Genomic DNA, 17254 nt, shown 5'->3' on the forward strand with positions numbered 1-17254 from the left:
TCCCACTGAAGGCCAAGGCACTTCCAATAGTTAGGTTATCTGCTGCAGGGATGTCCCTTGCATTTGGGCCCTCCTTTAGGGACGTTTCATTTTTATCCGTGTTGGCTATGAGAACCCAGTTTCTCGGTGCTCTAGGTGAAACCAAAGAGTGTAAGCCTGTCGTAGGGCCCATGGCAGGATGAGACAGGTGGTTCCACGTACCGTAAAGAAAACCCGCCCTGGATTCCCAACAACCCTGAGCACAATTTCAGATCTAGGACTCTGGGACTTAAATCTAGAGAGGAAAGCAGCCAATTCCCATCAGAAAGATCATAACCACAAGTCTGTGGGAAACAGTCTTGAGACCCAGTCCAAGACCCGGTATCTGTGGGAAACAGTCTTGAGACCCAGTCCAAGACCCGGTATCTGTGGCACTTTACTGGCAGACGGCTCAGAGAGGGACAAACAGAAGGACAGAGACAACCTATTTTCTCTTTTAAAGTTACCCACTAGCTTTTTAAAAAAGGTTATTATTAAGTCTAATTCTAAGATAGGTGTTTCCATCTTTCTGCTCTTCTAGTGAGGAGACAGAAAGTGGGATAGTTTATTTAGAATCACAGAATACATCATCTCTCCCCCTCTCCCTGGATGAATACATTTAGCTCTAAATTTTACTAATTCTGTTTAAAAGTTAACTGTTATATAGAGTCTCAGCTCTGGAATTCTCCACTTAGCCAAGCTCCCTCGTTACCAATCAAATCTGAGCTATGACGGAGCCCACCTTTCCCTTCTTGGTTCTTCAAGCCAGATGAACATTAAGCTTATAGGTTTTCCACTACCATTATCTAACTGGCTTTCCCTGTCTTCAGTCTGTCATCTCTAATTCATCCTGTGATCTGACTGCCTGGACCATATACCTCTTTGCAAACCTATGACACCTCTTCACCGCCTTTGACTTTTCAGCTGACCTCTTAGCCTGTCCATCAGCTGGCCCTATATGGCTGAACCGACCTAGCTTCCAACGTCAACCCAAACACAAGTTCCGCCTCCATCACATCAACTGGCCTGTGACTCCCCCGTGCGACCACACGTACATCCAAGCTCGTTCTAACTTGGGTTGCCTTTCATCTTGGTGCTTCCTATAGCAGGAGAACGCACTCAGAGGTGGTTTCACGTTCTCATGAGAAAAAGTAGGGCATTCCATGCTATTTTGCTGTCTTCTCATGATCCTTTACTTGCCATTACCTTGGGGAGTTGTGAACAAAATAAAACAAATAAATTATCATAATTGATTAGCACCCAAGAGGTTTCACCAGCCGCTACCACCTAGGGGACGCACAGGCAGTAAAAGAAAGGCATCAGCAGTGTGTGCACCTAACAACATACAGTTGCTCTTAGTCAATTCCCATCCCCACATGAAGGACTGATTTTATAACCAGTATTATTAGCCAAGAGTGTTTCACATCTCTCAGGTGAAAAATGTTCAACACTTAAGGGCTACTAATAATTTTTTATGGTTGGAAATGAGGATCAAAGTACGAAAGGAAAAATAAATTCCCGGGTTCATACATCCAGCCAAGTCTGCATGGCTCATTTTCTGCCACATGTTTTAAACGGCCTCTCTTAAAGGCGGGGGAGGGGAGGAGGAACAAGTTGCATTTTATTTCCCAGCTCTTTAGGTCTGAAATAAAAGCAGACAGACTTGGGGGGAAAAAAATCAAACATTCAAGTAACACTATACACTGCTACTGTTCCCCCAGGAGCTCCTTGCAAATGAGTATCAAGAACTCAATAGATACTTTCCTGGTAAAATACATAAACAGATAAATAAATTATCCCAGGCTGAAAAGAATCTCCACATCTGGTAGCTCACTAGAGCTTGTCAAACAAGTCAGAAACACGCAGGGCCAGAGAAGATCATTCTTTCGCTCCTGATTTCGGGGCTGGCGAGGGAATGTAACATTTCCCAAAGCTCTTTGCCTTCCAACAGGGAATATGACCCATTTAAACAGGCAAATGACCCCTATGTTTTCTTCCAATTAAATAAATAATGATACCCAGGCATTAGGTCTTGAATCCACATGTCTGTGTCCTCAAGTCACAGACACTGGAAGAAAAAAGGCCTTTCCTACAGGGTCTGGCCTTTCATTCCCAAGAACTTGCTAGGGCGTCCCTTAAAGGGTTATATTCAACGTACATTTAACACCTTACAGAAGTAACTTAACCTCCTCGCACCTCAGTTTTCTCGGCAATAAAGCATGAAGTGACAGGATGGTCTCCAAGGTCCCTTCCCGTTCTGATGCCGGGTTTCTTTAAAACAGAGCTTTCTGCCTTGTCCGTGGACCCCAGTACAGTGTTAACGTTCCCTATGTGTGCTATGGTTTTGCAGAGGCTGGCCGAGCACTGCCGTGGCTCCAGCAACTTCCTCCGGGAAAGGGATTCCGGAGGTCGTGACGGGTTTCAAGCTTACAGCCCAGGTAGACCTTCCCCCTTCATTCCTCTTTCATCTCTGGGCTCTGACGGGAGGCCACCCTTCTTTCTCATAGCTCGGGGAGGGTGCCGTCTGCGAGCTGCCTTCAGACTCTGCTCTGTGTCCCTTAAGCAAGCTGTGGAGCCTGCTGCTTTAAAATGGTTTCTGTAAAGTGATGCTTCCAACCCTCTAACTAAAGCTCTGCTTTACAATGCCCTCTCGTTGTGAGAAACATATGTCAGGCCTCCGAAGAGGCATCAGCAGAAACGCCATCAGAACAGACCCCGGGTCACCACGCTCTCCTCCGCTGAGGCAACGGCTGTGCTCTCCCTTTCAATCCTAAAAAGCTGTTGGCATTGCCTCCAAATACCCCTGGATCCTCACACAAGCAATCTCTCTGGGTTTCACAGGAAAGCAAAGGAGTTTGACACTTTTTACGCATACAAGTTGGATTCTTTTTCACATGAACCCATACCTTATACATTTGCCTGTACTTCTGATCCCTTAGATTCATGACACCTGAGGGATTTTAGGAAGTCATCTGGTCTATTCTTCAGCTCCAGGAAGGACTAGTAAAACCACCTTAGATACCGGAGGACTGCTGGCTGCCCCTTCCTGAAAAATTCCCAAATGGGGAGACGCCTCTGTCTCTCCAGATTTCTCTAAAAATGCTTTGGAGCCACAGTGAGAAAGGTCTGCTGCATGGTTTCTCTTTGATTCTCACATATTAAATACTGTGTTTAAACGATTTTTTATTTAATCTAGGATAATGAATTTAACTACTACAAAACTAATAAAGACTACAGACACACACACACACACACACAGCCAAACCAGAAGAAACGAAGATGCCTATTTCACAGAAGAATAAGCAGGGGAATATTTTGGTTGTACTAAAAGTGCCAATGTACCTAACGTTACCTAACTGACCTAGTAAGATCATTAAATCTACAACTGCAGAATGCAGACTCTTTAGGGGCACACAGAACATTAACCAAAATAGACCTTTTACTGAGCCATATAGTCTCAACACATTTCAAAATGATGAAATCATAGGGAGTATATTTTCTGACCACAGTGGAATCAAATCAGAACTCAATAAGAAAAAGGTAACTTTAAAAACTGACAAAAGTAAGCAATATACTTTTATATAACTATGGGTCAAAGAAGATACTACAAAAGAAATTAGAAAATATTTTAAACTTAAGGATAATGAAAATATGACAAATCAAAACTTGGGAAGGTACCTAAAGCAGTAATTAAGGAGAAATTTACAGCTTTAAATGCATATATTAGAAAAATAAATACTGAAATCACTGATCTAAGCTATCAAGTCAAAAGGTTAGAAAAATAACGGCAACTTAAACTCATGAAATTAGAAGAAGAGTAGTTAATGAAATACAAAACAAACACACACTAAAGAAAAACCAACAAAATCAAAAGTTGATTCTTTGCAAAGAATATGACACTGATATACCTCTAACAAGGCTCAAGAAAAGGGGAGAAAACAAAAGTTGTCAATATCAGGAATGAAAAAGAGCACAGCAATCCAAATCTTATAGACTTTAAACAATAACAAGATAATAGTATGGATCATTTTATAGCAATGCATTTCACAAGTTAAATTAAATGAACAGAGTCCTTGAAAAACACAGCTTATCAAAACTAACACAGGAAGAGATAGAAAGCCTGAATAGTACTAGAGCCATTAAAGAAACTGGGTCTGTAATAAACATACTAGAGTGCTGGCTGAGGATAAAAGGATGTGGGATGAGCAGTGTAAAAAAAGTCATAAATATCAACTATGGCTCACAAGCAAGCTGCAGAAGAACGTAGCAGCCATGCAGTTTTCTCGATTCCTTACCATATACACACCAATTTATTTGTCTCTTCTTTTCCAATTTGATATAAGAATTATAGCTATGACATATTCCATATATACAATGTATATAGTCTATATAACTTATTCTTCAGATGTCTGTAGTTTCCTCAGCCTCTTAAGTCTATAAGTTTAATGACCTCTGACAAATTTTGGAAGCTTTCAGCTATTTCTTTAAATATTTTTTTCTGCCCCATATTCTTTCTCTTCTCCTTCTGGGACTCTGATGACACAAATGTTATACCTTTTGTGATTGTCCCACAGGTCCCTGAGGCTCTGTGCATTTTTTTTCCCCCAATCTATTTTCTCCGTGCTGTTTAGATTGGATAATTCCTATTGATTTATCCTCAAGTTCACCAGTTCTTTCCTGTTATCTCCATTCACCTATTGAGCCCACCCAGTGAGTTTCAAATTTTGGTTACTGCAATTTTCAGTACTGAAATTTCCATCTGGTTCTTCTTTGTATCTTCTGTTTCTTTGCTGAGACTTTCTATTTTTCCATTTGTTTCAACAGTGCTCATAATTACTTATTAGAGGATTTTTTATGACAGCAGTTTTAATATCCTGGTCGATAATTCCGACATCTGTGTCATTTTGGTGTTGGCAACTGTTGATTATCTTTTCTCATTAAAGTTGCAATTTTCCTGGTTCTTGGTATGATGAGTAATTTTGGATTGTTTCCTGAACATGCTGAGTGTTACTGTGAGATGGTGCTGCCTTTCACATTTTCTGTTTTAGCAGGGAGCTTAGGTTCAGAGTGCATGTCCGGATCCACTTTGTGGGCTCTGGATTGAATATCAATTGAATTTTCAAAGACTATATCGTGCTATTCTGGTCTGCCTAATTTGTGTGCTACCCAGAGGCTAATTTGAAACCTGGGCAGTATTCTACACTACAGTTTCTTTCTCAAAGCCTTTGCTGTGTTGATTCTAGTCAGTTTCATGCATGGGCTGATCTGAAGGGAGAGGGGTGACAGTGTGCCCAGGAGGAATCCCTCCTTTCCATAAGCTTCCCTCCACTCTCGAGTTGGGAACGGATGAGGTGCTGTCTCTTTGCTGTCTGTTGCTTGGTGCAGGCTGGGGATGGTGGACAGCCCCCAGTCTCTGCAGCTGCGTCTTCGCTAACATTCACTTCATGGAGGACATGGAAGGTCAACTGAGTTCCACCCCACAGTCTCCAGAGTGGAGAGGGGACAGGGGAGGAGTGCCGTCTCTGCTCTTGCCTCCTGGTAGTGCAGGGTGGGAACGGTCAGCAGGGCTCTGAACGACAATCCCCCCAGTCACAGCATCTAGTTGGCAGGGGTACATACGGCTTCTTTCACGGCGTTTGCCTGGTATAGAGTAGGTACAGTCAAAAGCGTTCCATCAGCAGGGCTGCCCTCTTCCCAGTCCTTACAAGAGAAAGTGGGTTTTTCTTTTTCTTTTTCTGCGTTTGTATGCTCGTTATCTGTGCCTATGAGTGTCATGGCCTTCTGCAGCACTGAGGCTGGGGTATATAGGAGGGAGGGAAGGAGGGAGGAAGGAAGGAAAAAAAAATCCAAGGGAACTCACTGCTGGAGTATCCCTTAGGTCCTGAGGACCCCAGCCAGTCTGTCTTCTTTTTCTAGGAATAGGGTGGAATGTGCTTGCTCAATCTTGTCCAGAAATGGAAGCCTATAATTTATTCATTAAGTTACAGAATACTAAGTAGAATTGTGACAAAATTAAAGAAAGAATAAATAATTAACCAGAGACTGATATTATGACTATTGGGACTCTGTGTCTCACCTTCTAGGGGAGGGAATGCAAGGCCTGTATATGTATAAAGGACAGCTGCTGCATCCTTCTTAGTGAAAAGAATACAGTTGCTACTGTTGCTGCATGAAGTTCAAATATGTGTAGAAGGGTCTGTATGGATGCTCTGGAGTAGCCAAAGGGGTAGACTGCACTGGTTATAAAGCTACTGACTTGTAGCCCCAAGCCCTGCTTCTAAATTCTGCCTTGTGATGCCAGGGCTGAGACTCTGCAAACATCTCACCTTTGCTAGGTGGTCTACCAACAGGGTGCACTAGAGAGAGACTGGAAAACTAGAGAAAAGAAGGGAATTACTTCCTGTTTCGCCTGCTTTTCCCGACAGTGTGGCATTTCACCCCAGCAGCAGAATGTGGTTCTAGCCTCTTCCAGCAGAGCCAGCCTTACCCTGACCCCTCAGAAGTACTAGCAATAGCCAGCCGGTGGCCCCTCCTCAGAGGTTTAAGGCCCAGCCCCGGGGGTGAGGGGGTGGGGTGGGGGGTCTCTTCCAAGCTTCTAGGTTCTAACGAACCCAGCCTCTTCCCTCTCTTCCTTTGTTCCTCCCACCCAAGGGGTAGTGGACGCTCCCTGGAGTTATTCTCTCTTTATACTTTCAGTAGCCCCTGTTTGCCCTGTCAGCTCTCTAATACCTCTATTAGAAAATTTCGTATACTAAATCCATTCTGTTGAAACAATTAGTATAGATTCTGTTTTCCTGACTGATATGGATTCTTATTTGTTAATATTGGAATAGGAAACAAAATGTTCAGGTGTTTTTACCGTCACCAAAGAGAGGTTTCAAACAAATGGGTTTGAATAGCACAGAGGCAGAAATAGGACAGTTACATAATAAAATCTTCCCAGGTGGCATGGTATGGGGAAAATAGCACCAAAATGAGTTGTATGCCCTTATTAAGTGCCACTTACTAACTGGGTGATATTGGATAAGTCCTTTATGGGCTTCATATAGTTTATGGATGGGCCTTACCTATAATTAAAAGTGAGCAAGCTAGATTATCTCTAAGTTTATCTCCAACCTGAAACTATCACTTTATGTTCAAGAAATCACCAGTAAAACCATCTGGGCCTGGATTTTTCCTTGTAGGAAAATTTTGATAACAACTTGAATTTCTTTAATAGAGGGTACATATTCTGTTTACTTTTACATAAGTTGTAATTTTCAAAGAATTTTTACATTTCATATAAATTTTCATAATATTCTTTTAATGCCTGTAGGATCTATGGTGACACTTCCTTAATTCCTTTTCATTCCTGATAGTGAAATTTGTGGGGATTTTTTTGCTGTTTGTTTATTCTGTTTTTTAAAAATTTTTTTAACATCTTTATTGGAGTGTAATTGCTTTACAGTGGTCTGTTAGTTTCTGCTTTATAACAGAGTGAATCAGCTATACATATACATACATCCCCATATCTCCTCCCTCTTGCATCTCCCTCCCACCCTCCCTATCCCACCCCTCTAGGTGGTCACAAAGCACCCAGCTGATCGCCCTGTGCTATGCGGCTGCTTCCCACTAGCTATCTATTTTACATTTGGTAGCATATGTAATTCCATACACATACGTTTTTATTTCTTTTGGAAGCTGGGTCATATGAAAAGTATAACTTTTTTTAACTTTATGAGAACCTGCCAAACACTTTCCCAACCTGGTTGTACCATTTAGCATTTTAACCAATAGGTATGAGAGTTCTAAGTTGCTCCACAGTCTAACCAACATGTGGCACTATCAGTATTTTAAATTTTATTTCGTCATTCTAGTGGGTATACAGTGGTAACTCATCGTGCTTCTACTTTAGAATTGCCCTAATGACTATGAGGTGGAGAGTTTTTTCATATGTTAGTTTACATCTCTATATCTTCTTTTATGAAGTAACTGTTCAAATCTTCTGCCCATTTTTTACTGACTTGTTTTCTTATTATAGAGGTATGAGAGTTCTTTATATATTTTGAAAATATTTTTCCCAGTCTATGACTTGCCTTTTTATTTTCTTAGAAGTGTCTTTTTAAAAAGTGTTAATTTTGATGAAGTCCAATTTGGTTTCTTTTATATACTGTGCTATTTGTCTCTTACTTAAAGGAAAAAAACAAACATTGCTTAGCTCAGGTACACTCGAACTTTTTCCACTGTTTTCTTTAAGAAGCTTTATAATTTTAGTTCCTGCATTTAGGGCTAGGATCCATTCTGAACTGACATATGGATATCAAATTACTCCAGCACCGTTTAGTGAAAAGCCTGTCCCACCACTATTGAACTGACTTGGGTCTTTTGCTGAAAACTGATTGATGACACGTGTGGTCTATTTCTGGCCTCTATTCTATTTCATTGATCTACACGTCTAAGTTTACACCAGTACCACAGAGTCCTGATTACTGTAGCTTTATAGAAGTCTTAAAATAAGGTAGTCCCGCAATTTTGTCCTTCTTTCTTAAAATTGCTTTGGCTTTTCCAGGCCCATTGTGTTTCCATTTCAACTTTAGAACTAGCTTGTCAATTTTAACTTTTTAAAAAGCCTTCTGGGATTCTGACTGGGCTTGCTTTGAATCTATAAATCAGTTTGGGGAGAACTTACACCTTAATAATAGTGAGTCTTTGGATTCAGACGTATGATACATCTTTCCATTTATGAAGTTGTTCAATTTCTCTCAGCAATGTTTTGTGGTTTGCAATGAACCTATATGGCCCCCCTTTTTAATACATTTTTCAAGCTGACCCTCCCTACCCCTTCTCCAGGCAACCACCGATCTCTTGATCACTAAAGATTAGTTTGTGTTTTCTATAAATGAAATCATAAAATATGTTCTCTTTTTCATCTTGCTTCACTCACTCCGCATAATTATTTTTAAATACAACCATGTTGTCGTATGCATCAAGAGCTCATCAATTTATTACTGAGTAGTATTCTATTGTATGGATATACCACAATTAGTTTATTCATTCAACTTCTGATAAGACTTTTTTTTTTTTTCCCCTCCAGATTTTGGCTTTTACAAATAAAAGCTGCAAGTACAAATACTAATACTTGTATTAGCGTACAAGTATTTGTGTTTACTTATGCTCTTATTTCTCTAGGGTGAATCTCTGTGAGGAGAATGGCGGGGTCACATGGTAGATATATGTTTAACATTTTAAACTCCAAACTGCTTTCTAAAATGGCTGTATCCAGATTGTGGATCACAGTGAAGTGGAAAGGCACGCAGGCCAGAATAATCTCTCTCCTATCTTTCATATGCAGGCTGGTAATGAAGATTTATTCATTCATCAAATATTACTGAGTATCTGATGAACGGACTGAATTGGGTTAGGCAAAGAGGATACAGCAATGAACAAGACAGCCGTGGTTCTGTCCCTATGGGGCTTACATTCTAGAAGAAAAGCAGACACTAAACAACACACTTCACAATTATTTGCTCACAAAGAGGTAGAGTGCTCTAGTCTGGAGACTTTCTGAAAGCTTCTTTTGATCTGAGCGCTGAAGGATGAAGAGCAGCCAACAAGATAGATACAGTCCTAACACACTGTGATAACTGTGACGAAGAAGTAGTTCTGGGCTCCAACATAACTCTCCTAGGACATAAATTTTTGTTAACTGATTTGTTTGTTCATTTAATCCGTCAAGCTTGCACGAGAGTAATCCTAGCCTTTGGCATAAAAAACAGGATTTAGGAGCACCATCTTCTGTCTTCCGATTCAACACAAAACTGGGTACCCTCTCCAGAAGAGAACTGTCCCTTCTGAATGATGGAAACAACCATCAACCTTCCTCATGAATCAGCGGAATCATGAGAATGACAGCAGCAGTCGTGGTAGCAGCTGCTAATGTGGTATCTCATAAAGAGCAGAAGAGCACACTGCCCACCACCCAGAACGGGTACTTCCCGAGCGCTGTCCACGTGGTGGTGCTACACAATCTTATCTAATGTACGCGACAACCCAATGAAGCAGATACCGTTAGTGCCATTTTATATAAGAATAAACTACAGCCCAGAGAGATTACATAAGTTGTCCATGGTGACAGAGTAGAAACTTGGGCCCAGTACTGTCCTAACTTTGTTCATTATATTAATTACTATACAAGAAATAACTTTACAAAGTTACCCTAAAGCACTAGTGGCAGGGATGCCTGAAAAATATTAGTTTTCCTTAGCAGCAAGGTAAGTTAGTGATGGACAAGGGATATGCTGATGGTTCTGAGGACTACTTTTGAGGACCAGTAGTCTCTGACATGGTAAAAATCCTCAGGGAAGACAGTATAGTGTCACACAAACTTGAATTTAAACCCCAACTCTTCCACTTATTTACCTGTGTGACTGCAGTCAAGTTATCTAACCTTGCTTAGTCTCAGTAAAGAAGGTGAAAAACAAGAACTGCCTTGCAGGTTTGGGAAAAGATCATTAATGTATGTAAACACCCAGTAAATTGATAGGAACATAGTAAGTTGTATATAGATAGTAGTTAGGAAAGTTGTTCCTTTCATAGCATCTGGAGAAGATCCCAATTACTGGAGATGAGGCGTTTCCCTGCCCTCTACTCCTCTGATACACATTACTTCTTTAGAGGTAATGTGGAGTAAACACAGGGCATCAGAGGGAAGAGGTGAAGATTCAAGCTCAGTCCCTCCGGGTTTTGCACTTCCTCTCATCAACACATTTTTTGCTGCTTGAAACGAACTCAAGGTTGAAAGAGATCCCAGGTTTCAATATTCATGAGATCCCAAGATTTCAACTCAAGGTTGAAAGGAATTCATCTAGTCTAACTTCCTTTTATTAGACTTCATTTAGACCAACTGAAATATCAAAGAGGTAGCACTCTGTCCATCTTGGCTACACCATTTGGAATGTTCCCTTTTTCAACCTTCCTTTTACCACAAAAATAAACACATGGGTATGGTCTGAAGCCATTACATGCAGTGGAGAGAAAATACTGGCAGAAAAACTGGTTTTGCCATGAGTTGCCTTCTTATTACTTAGAGGAAGAAGTAGGTAATTTGCTTTTTGAAAAAATGGGAATGATAGTGTATGAAACATCATCCAACACCCTAGACGTGACGATCCGAAAGAAAGACACCAATATGAATAGAAATAAATCCAGAAAGATGAGTGTATGTTTTCCTAGCTAGTCTCATGCCTTTCACTGGCCAGTAATGACCTCGACCAAGGTATCACACATCAGTCTATTTCACAATTTCTTTTATATGCAATGGATATATAAATATATTTTATATATATAGTAAAAACCTGGGAAAACTTGAGCTTTTAATTTTTGGTGGTGGCAGTGGTAGGGGGATTCCTATTTCTTCCCCTTAAAATCCACTTCTAATTTAAGGCTTAGAAAGTAAATTTCTATAATAAATATATGTATCACATATTGCTTCATTAGATAAAATTTCATGATTTCTTAGAACCTCAAATTTAACAAATCCTAAAAATGGTTACCTCTCTCCCAAAGACAGGATGACTACGGGGGATAAACCCCCCCCCCCCGGCTCTCCCCTGTGCCAGCTGTAGCTAATTGATTTGTACACTCTGTTTTGCTTGGGTCTGATACCACCATTACACCCCCGCAGCCGCAGGCCTCAGCCTGTCGCCATCATGCATCTCGTGTACATCCTCCCTGACAGGACTCATCAATTCCTACTGCTTTTCACCAGGCCTCAGCTCTGGCACTTTCCCCGGGGGAGACCTTTACTGGTCTCCATACTTAACCCCTGAACCCAGTCTAATCCATCAGCCACATCGAATGAATGGTGATAGAGAATGTTTCTCCCCAAAGACAGGCAGCCAGCCTCTCCACTTAAAGCTCAGAAAGAAAGCCATCAACAGGGTCTGCTTTCTGTTTGTCAGTGTCGCCAGCTTCTTCGCTTATTGATGTTTTTATTGTTGCTGTGCCCAGCTGCTCGAGTCGGGGAGGTGGTATTCAAGGAGACATCAATTAAAGTGCTTGTTAAACGTCATAGATGCTCTTTTGAAAATGTCCCCTGGGACTCTCCCTGGGAGTTCCCAAAACCGGTGGATGGCACAGCTGTCATTTTGGAATAGGGTTTCCCCAAAGTTCTAAAGAACAGCTTCATAACCTACACTCCTACGCACAGCTTTTGGACGCTTCTAGAATTTAGAAATTACGACTTTACAGAATGAAATATAACACTCTTTAGTAGGAAAGACAAGCAGTAATGGGCAATAACTATCAAAAATGTAAATGCACCGTTTGAAACCTCCTTACCTCATAACCGAACTGCAGCTCATCAGAGGTCAGCATAATGATATCGTCGTCAATGGCCAGAACGGCCTCCGTCTCGATTTCATCGTAAGGGAAGAAACGGTTACTCAACTTGTTTTCAGCAGTTCTTACAACTTTTAAAGGAACCCGGATTTTGGGCCACAGAGAATCTGGAAAAAGAAAAACCAAGGTATTTATTACTCTCCTGACTCCTGTGAGGAGACAAGCTGGTGAAAGCGTCGCATCACAAATGAGATGGAAGAATCAACTCACATCCATGACTCTCATGAAATCCACACGCACAGCTGTGCAAGGAGAAACTCTCATAGGTGCGTTTTTATAATATCCCACATTGTGAATACTTCTATCCTCTCTACATCCTTACAACACTACTGATTCTCAATGTTGTCTTAACCAGAATCCACAAAGTGGCTTCAACTCACAACTGAGAGACAGAGGAGCAAAACGACTTGAGGAAGGTCACGGTGATGAGAGGACGAATGGGCCCTGGACCGCCTCACGCTCAGGCCCGTGGTTTGAACACCAGGACTCTACCACCTCTGCGCAATCCTTCCAGGTAGGTACACCCTAGCTCAAAACCTGCCTGCAGCTCTGCTGGGAAATACACGTGCTGAACACAAAAGCGCCTGCCCCCATCACGCCATCGCCAACAGCTCCCAAGGCTGCCAAATCCACCCTCACAGAACTGTGGCCCTGAGGGAGTTCAGCTTTCCTAACTTAGCACCTTACCGCCTCGCCAGCCCTGCTCTCCTGACTCACTGGGCTTGGTTTCTCATTATGATCAATTTACAGAGTAAATATCGAATATCTAGGTCCAATTACATGGGATTTTCTGGCATACTGAAGAAACACAAACTCATGACTTGCCTTACATTTTTCCCATTCTACTTTGAAATGACTGAAGCCATTTAACCTCAGATTCCTTATTTTAAAGTGCTGTGTTTAGCACAGCATGAAATTAATACTTGTTTCAATACAGGACCCACGTCCACAGACCTCAGCGTTCTCTACAGAGGGCAGTTTGTTCTTCACGCAACATTTGTCAAACGAGAATAGAAAAGGTATCATACTGCTTCCGAAAGCCCAACACGTAATTGTGGGAAGGTCTAGTTTTTGTGATTCTTGAAGCCCTGAGATGCCTGTGGCCACTGCAGAGTCACCATACTGAAGGAGAAGTGTGACAGAGGGAAAATCAGGAGGGAAAAAAACCTGTCTTGACTGACTGCAGATAAAATCTCCTACGCATAATTTACAATACGTCCATGTAACACGTTGGGGTGCTCCAAGGGTCTTAGAGGAGGCACCCCCAAGGGCAGCTTCCCAGCAGGTTCTGCAGATACCTTCAACAGCAACTCAGTGAACTGAAGCCCTCGACAGTACCCCGGCTGGCCTGATAACACCCCCTGGACAACTTCCTGCTGAATTCCGCGGGTATCCAAGGCGGCTGCTGGTTTCTTGTTTGCCAGTCTTGGCCTGCGGCACCTGGGAACCTTCACCATGCTGTGGGCTGCAGCCACCCTGTCTCCAGCCAGGTCTGAATCTCAGACCTAGCTGGGGAAGAGGCTCTCCCAAGTTTATTTCCTGTAATCCTTAGAGAGCTCTTTTTTACCGTTTAGTCACCAATCTCCTATTCCTAGTTAGTAATTCTTTATATTAAACTTTTCCTGTTCAAGTTACTGTGTGGTTTCTGTCTCCCACCTGGACCTTGACTAACACACTAGGGATATCAGAAGGATTATCAGATGAAAGGGGAATTGTTTTCTACGGCCTCTGAAGTTAGAACCATGACCCATGGCTGGGTGGAAGTTACAGGGAAATTGATTTAAACTCTAAATAGGTAAGAATTTTCTGATGCAATGAAATGCCTTCGGCAACACAATGTGCACTTCTATTTGAAATGCACTAACTTCAGAGACCAAACAAGATGCCTCTGAGGTCCTAGGACTGTATGGACAGTAACACTGCACAGAAAGAACAGTCTCTGGAAAGAGCTTCAAATCTCAGGTGTATCCATTACCAGCTATGTGATCCTGAGCAAGTCAATCACGTTCTGCCTGTGTCTTTGACTGTGAAGATGGAAGAGGAACACCACCTTCACACATGAGAAGGTGTGAGGATGAACGGTAACGCATTTAGCAGCATGGTGCCCGGCGCCTAGCAGACATCCACTAAGTGTCAGCTGTGCTTTCCCTTGAAAGTCTGAGTCTATTTACAGACCAAAGGATATTTTTGAACCTTAGATAGCGGTGGCAAAGTGGTACATGTCAGATCTGGTATATTACTCTGACAAGCCAGGGCCGTATCCTCAGCATGTATCTTCAATGTCTACTTTGAGAGGAACAGAATCCCTGCCATTAATCCTCTGGAACTGAGAAAACCTAACACACTAGCGGAACAAAAGAACGTGGAACTTTGGCCATGTTAATTTCACAAGGCAACAAACAGCCCCTCTTTCTGCAGTACCTACAGAAAACAGGCTAGCTGCTTGGGTTAAGTGTAGACGTGCCTCCACCCTGGATGAGATCGGGACTTGCACTCGGGGAGTGTGCACAGCATGTTCGACAGCTTTCCACATTCTTCGCCTGCATATATCCTAAAATTACTTGAGACAATGTCCATAAAGAACTAACCTGCCTCTAGAAAGTCTTTGATGGGGAAGTTTTAGAAGGTGATGAAGGCCAAAGAGGATGATACGGGGTGCAGATGGGAATGCAGAATGAATCATGGCTTTTTTGGAAATGCAATTACCTCTTCCTGTTCTGGGCTGGGCCTGGATAGCCAAAGGCAGCTTCGGCAAAAGGAGTCTCCTTCTCAATGGTCCAGCTGTCTATGAATCATCGTTACTACAAGACAGGACTTCAAGTAGAATTCCCAGTTTCTTGTTTTCACTTTTTTTTTTTTTTTTTTTTTTTTTGCGGTACGCGGGCCTCTCACTGTTGTGGCCTCTCCCGTTGCGGAGCACAGGCTCCGGACGCACAGGCTCAGCGGCCACGGCTCATGGGCCCAGCCGCTCCGCGGCATGTGGGATCCTCCGGGACCGGGACACAAACCCGTGTCCCCTGCATCGGCAGGCGGATTCTCAACCACTGCGCCACCAGGGAAGCCCTTGTTTTCACATTTTCAAATAAAAGAGGCCTCTAAGAAAGGGAACTACCTTTCTCTCGGGCTTTAGCATCCCTTCCGTGGAATACAGAGATAAGAGGGCAGCAATCAAAGAATAAGCATTATAATTACTCCCTGCCCTAAAGCAGATAATGTTGATATGGGGTTTTGATTCTGTTTAAAAAAATAGGGGGACTTCCTGGTGGCTCAGTGGCTAAGAATTCGCCTGCCAATGCAGGGGACATGGGGTCGAGCCCTGGTCCAGGAAGATCCCACATGCCACAGAGCAACTAAGCCCGTGCGCCACAACTACTGAGCCTGCGCTCTTGAGTCCGTGAGCCACAACTACTGAGCCCCCATGCCACAACTACTGAAGCCCGCGCGCCTAGAGTCCATGCTCCGCAACAAGAGAAGCCACCGAAATGAGAAGCCTGCGCACTGCAACAAAGAGTAGCTCCCGCTCGCCACAACTAGAGAAAGCCTGCACATCGCAACGAAGACCCCATGCAGCCAATAAATAAATAAATTAATTAATTAAAAAATAGGACAGGAGCATGAGGTAGGAAAGAAAAATACAGGTGAGAAAGAATAGAGGTTTTATTTTTCTTTCTTTCTTTCTTTCTTTCTTTCCATTAAGTATTTTCAAAAGAATAGATTTACTCTTCTGCCTCTCCCTGAGCCCCTGATAAGGACCTGGTTCATCTGCATAATCCCCAATTAGAGAACTGACAAAGCATGACGATTTTCTGAGCGCTAATTGGCAATCTGAATAGATACAATGGGGCCTAGTGTGCAGCGCATGAGCTTTGGATCCAGAGAGACCTGTGTTCAAGTCTGGCTCTGCCATTTTGCAGCTCTGTGATTGAGGCAAATTACTCAACTAATCTGAGCTTCACTTTTGTAAAATGGGAAGAATAACAGCTTCCTTGCAGGTCTGTCATAAGGAGTAGAGATAATACGTGTAAAGCACTTAGCACAGTTCCTATTCCTTGGATATAAAAGGTACTCAGTGCATGGTTATAATAACGCTACATCATTCTCATCTTCACAGATAGATTCTTGTAAAGTCTAGGAACTTCACCTCCCCTCTGACAACTTGAAGAGGTGTAGACAGAAGAATATGGGGTGACTCCTTAGGGTGCAGAAGCAAACAGTGTCACAGCTAGAAACCTTCAGCCTCTTGCTACACTGCTTATCCCAGATGGGCTCTCTTTCTTTACTTCTTGAAATTCTAAATGGAACCACATGAATTATAGCTTGTGTCTCATCCTGTGAATCTGTAGCTGGCAAACAGAAATGTCACCTTCCATTCACACAAAGTAGTCTGAAAAATAAGATTTCTCAAACACATTGCCAAATTTATGAAAAGCAAACAGCTGAGCCAGCTGACCTGATAACTTTACAGTTTTGAGCTTTAGTCCAGCTTGAAGGAGAAAAAGAACTCCTCGTGTTAAGGATTTTTAAAAAATGTGTACCGATTAACAGTTTTCTCCAAATTGGATGCCAAGAGCCACGTGAGCAAGAATTATCCAACTCTGCAAAGGCACTACACAATGTTCAGGTTGCCTGACGATGACCCAAAGCCCATCCTGGCGATCACTGCCACAAACACAACCACAGATCCACCAACTAAATGATCAGATTATCTCCATACAAATCTCGAGCCCCTCCAGGAGTGCTAGAGCTGCCTGGTGTACAGCCGGTCCCCATGCCCCTCACTCCCCAGGTCCCAGAATTCAGCTCGAAGGAAGAGAGCTGCTGCTTCTGCTTCTCGCTTGCCTCTTCCGAGGTGACCATC

At 42.5% G+C, this 17254-nt stretch overlaps 1 protein-coding gene across 5 annotated transcripts in view; it reads right to left on the reverse strand.

Annotated features, from left to right (window-relative positions):
- Window positions 1-17254, reverse strand: part of EXT2 (exostosin glycosyltransferase 2) — a 129711-nt gene that overhangs the window by 25495 nt on the left and 86962 nt on the right. For all 5 annotated transcript variants that reach the window (XM_049714202.1, XM_004264030.4, XM_049714201.1 and 2 more), the window contains one exon: window positions 12337-12503. In XM_049714202.1, the coding sequence (XP_049570159.1) occupies window positions 12337-12503 (167 nt within the window). The remainder of the gene's footprint in view (window positions 1-12336; window positions 12504-17254) is intronic.

The sequence above is a fragment of the Orcinus orca genome, chromosome 8 (assembly GCF_937001465.1).
Source record: "Orcinus orca chromosome 8, mOrcOrc1.1, whole genome shotgun sequence".
Taxonomy (NCBI): Eukaryota; Metazoa; Chordata; class Mammalia; order Artiodactyla; family Delphinidae; genus Orcinus; species Orcinus orca.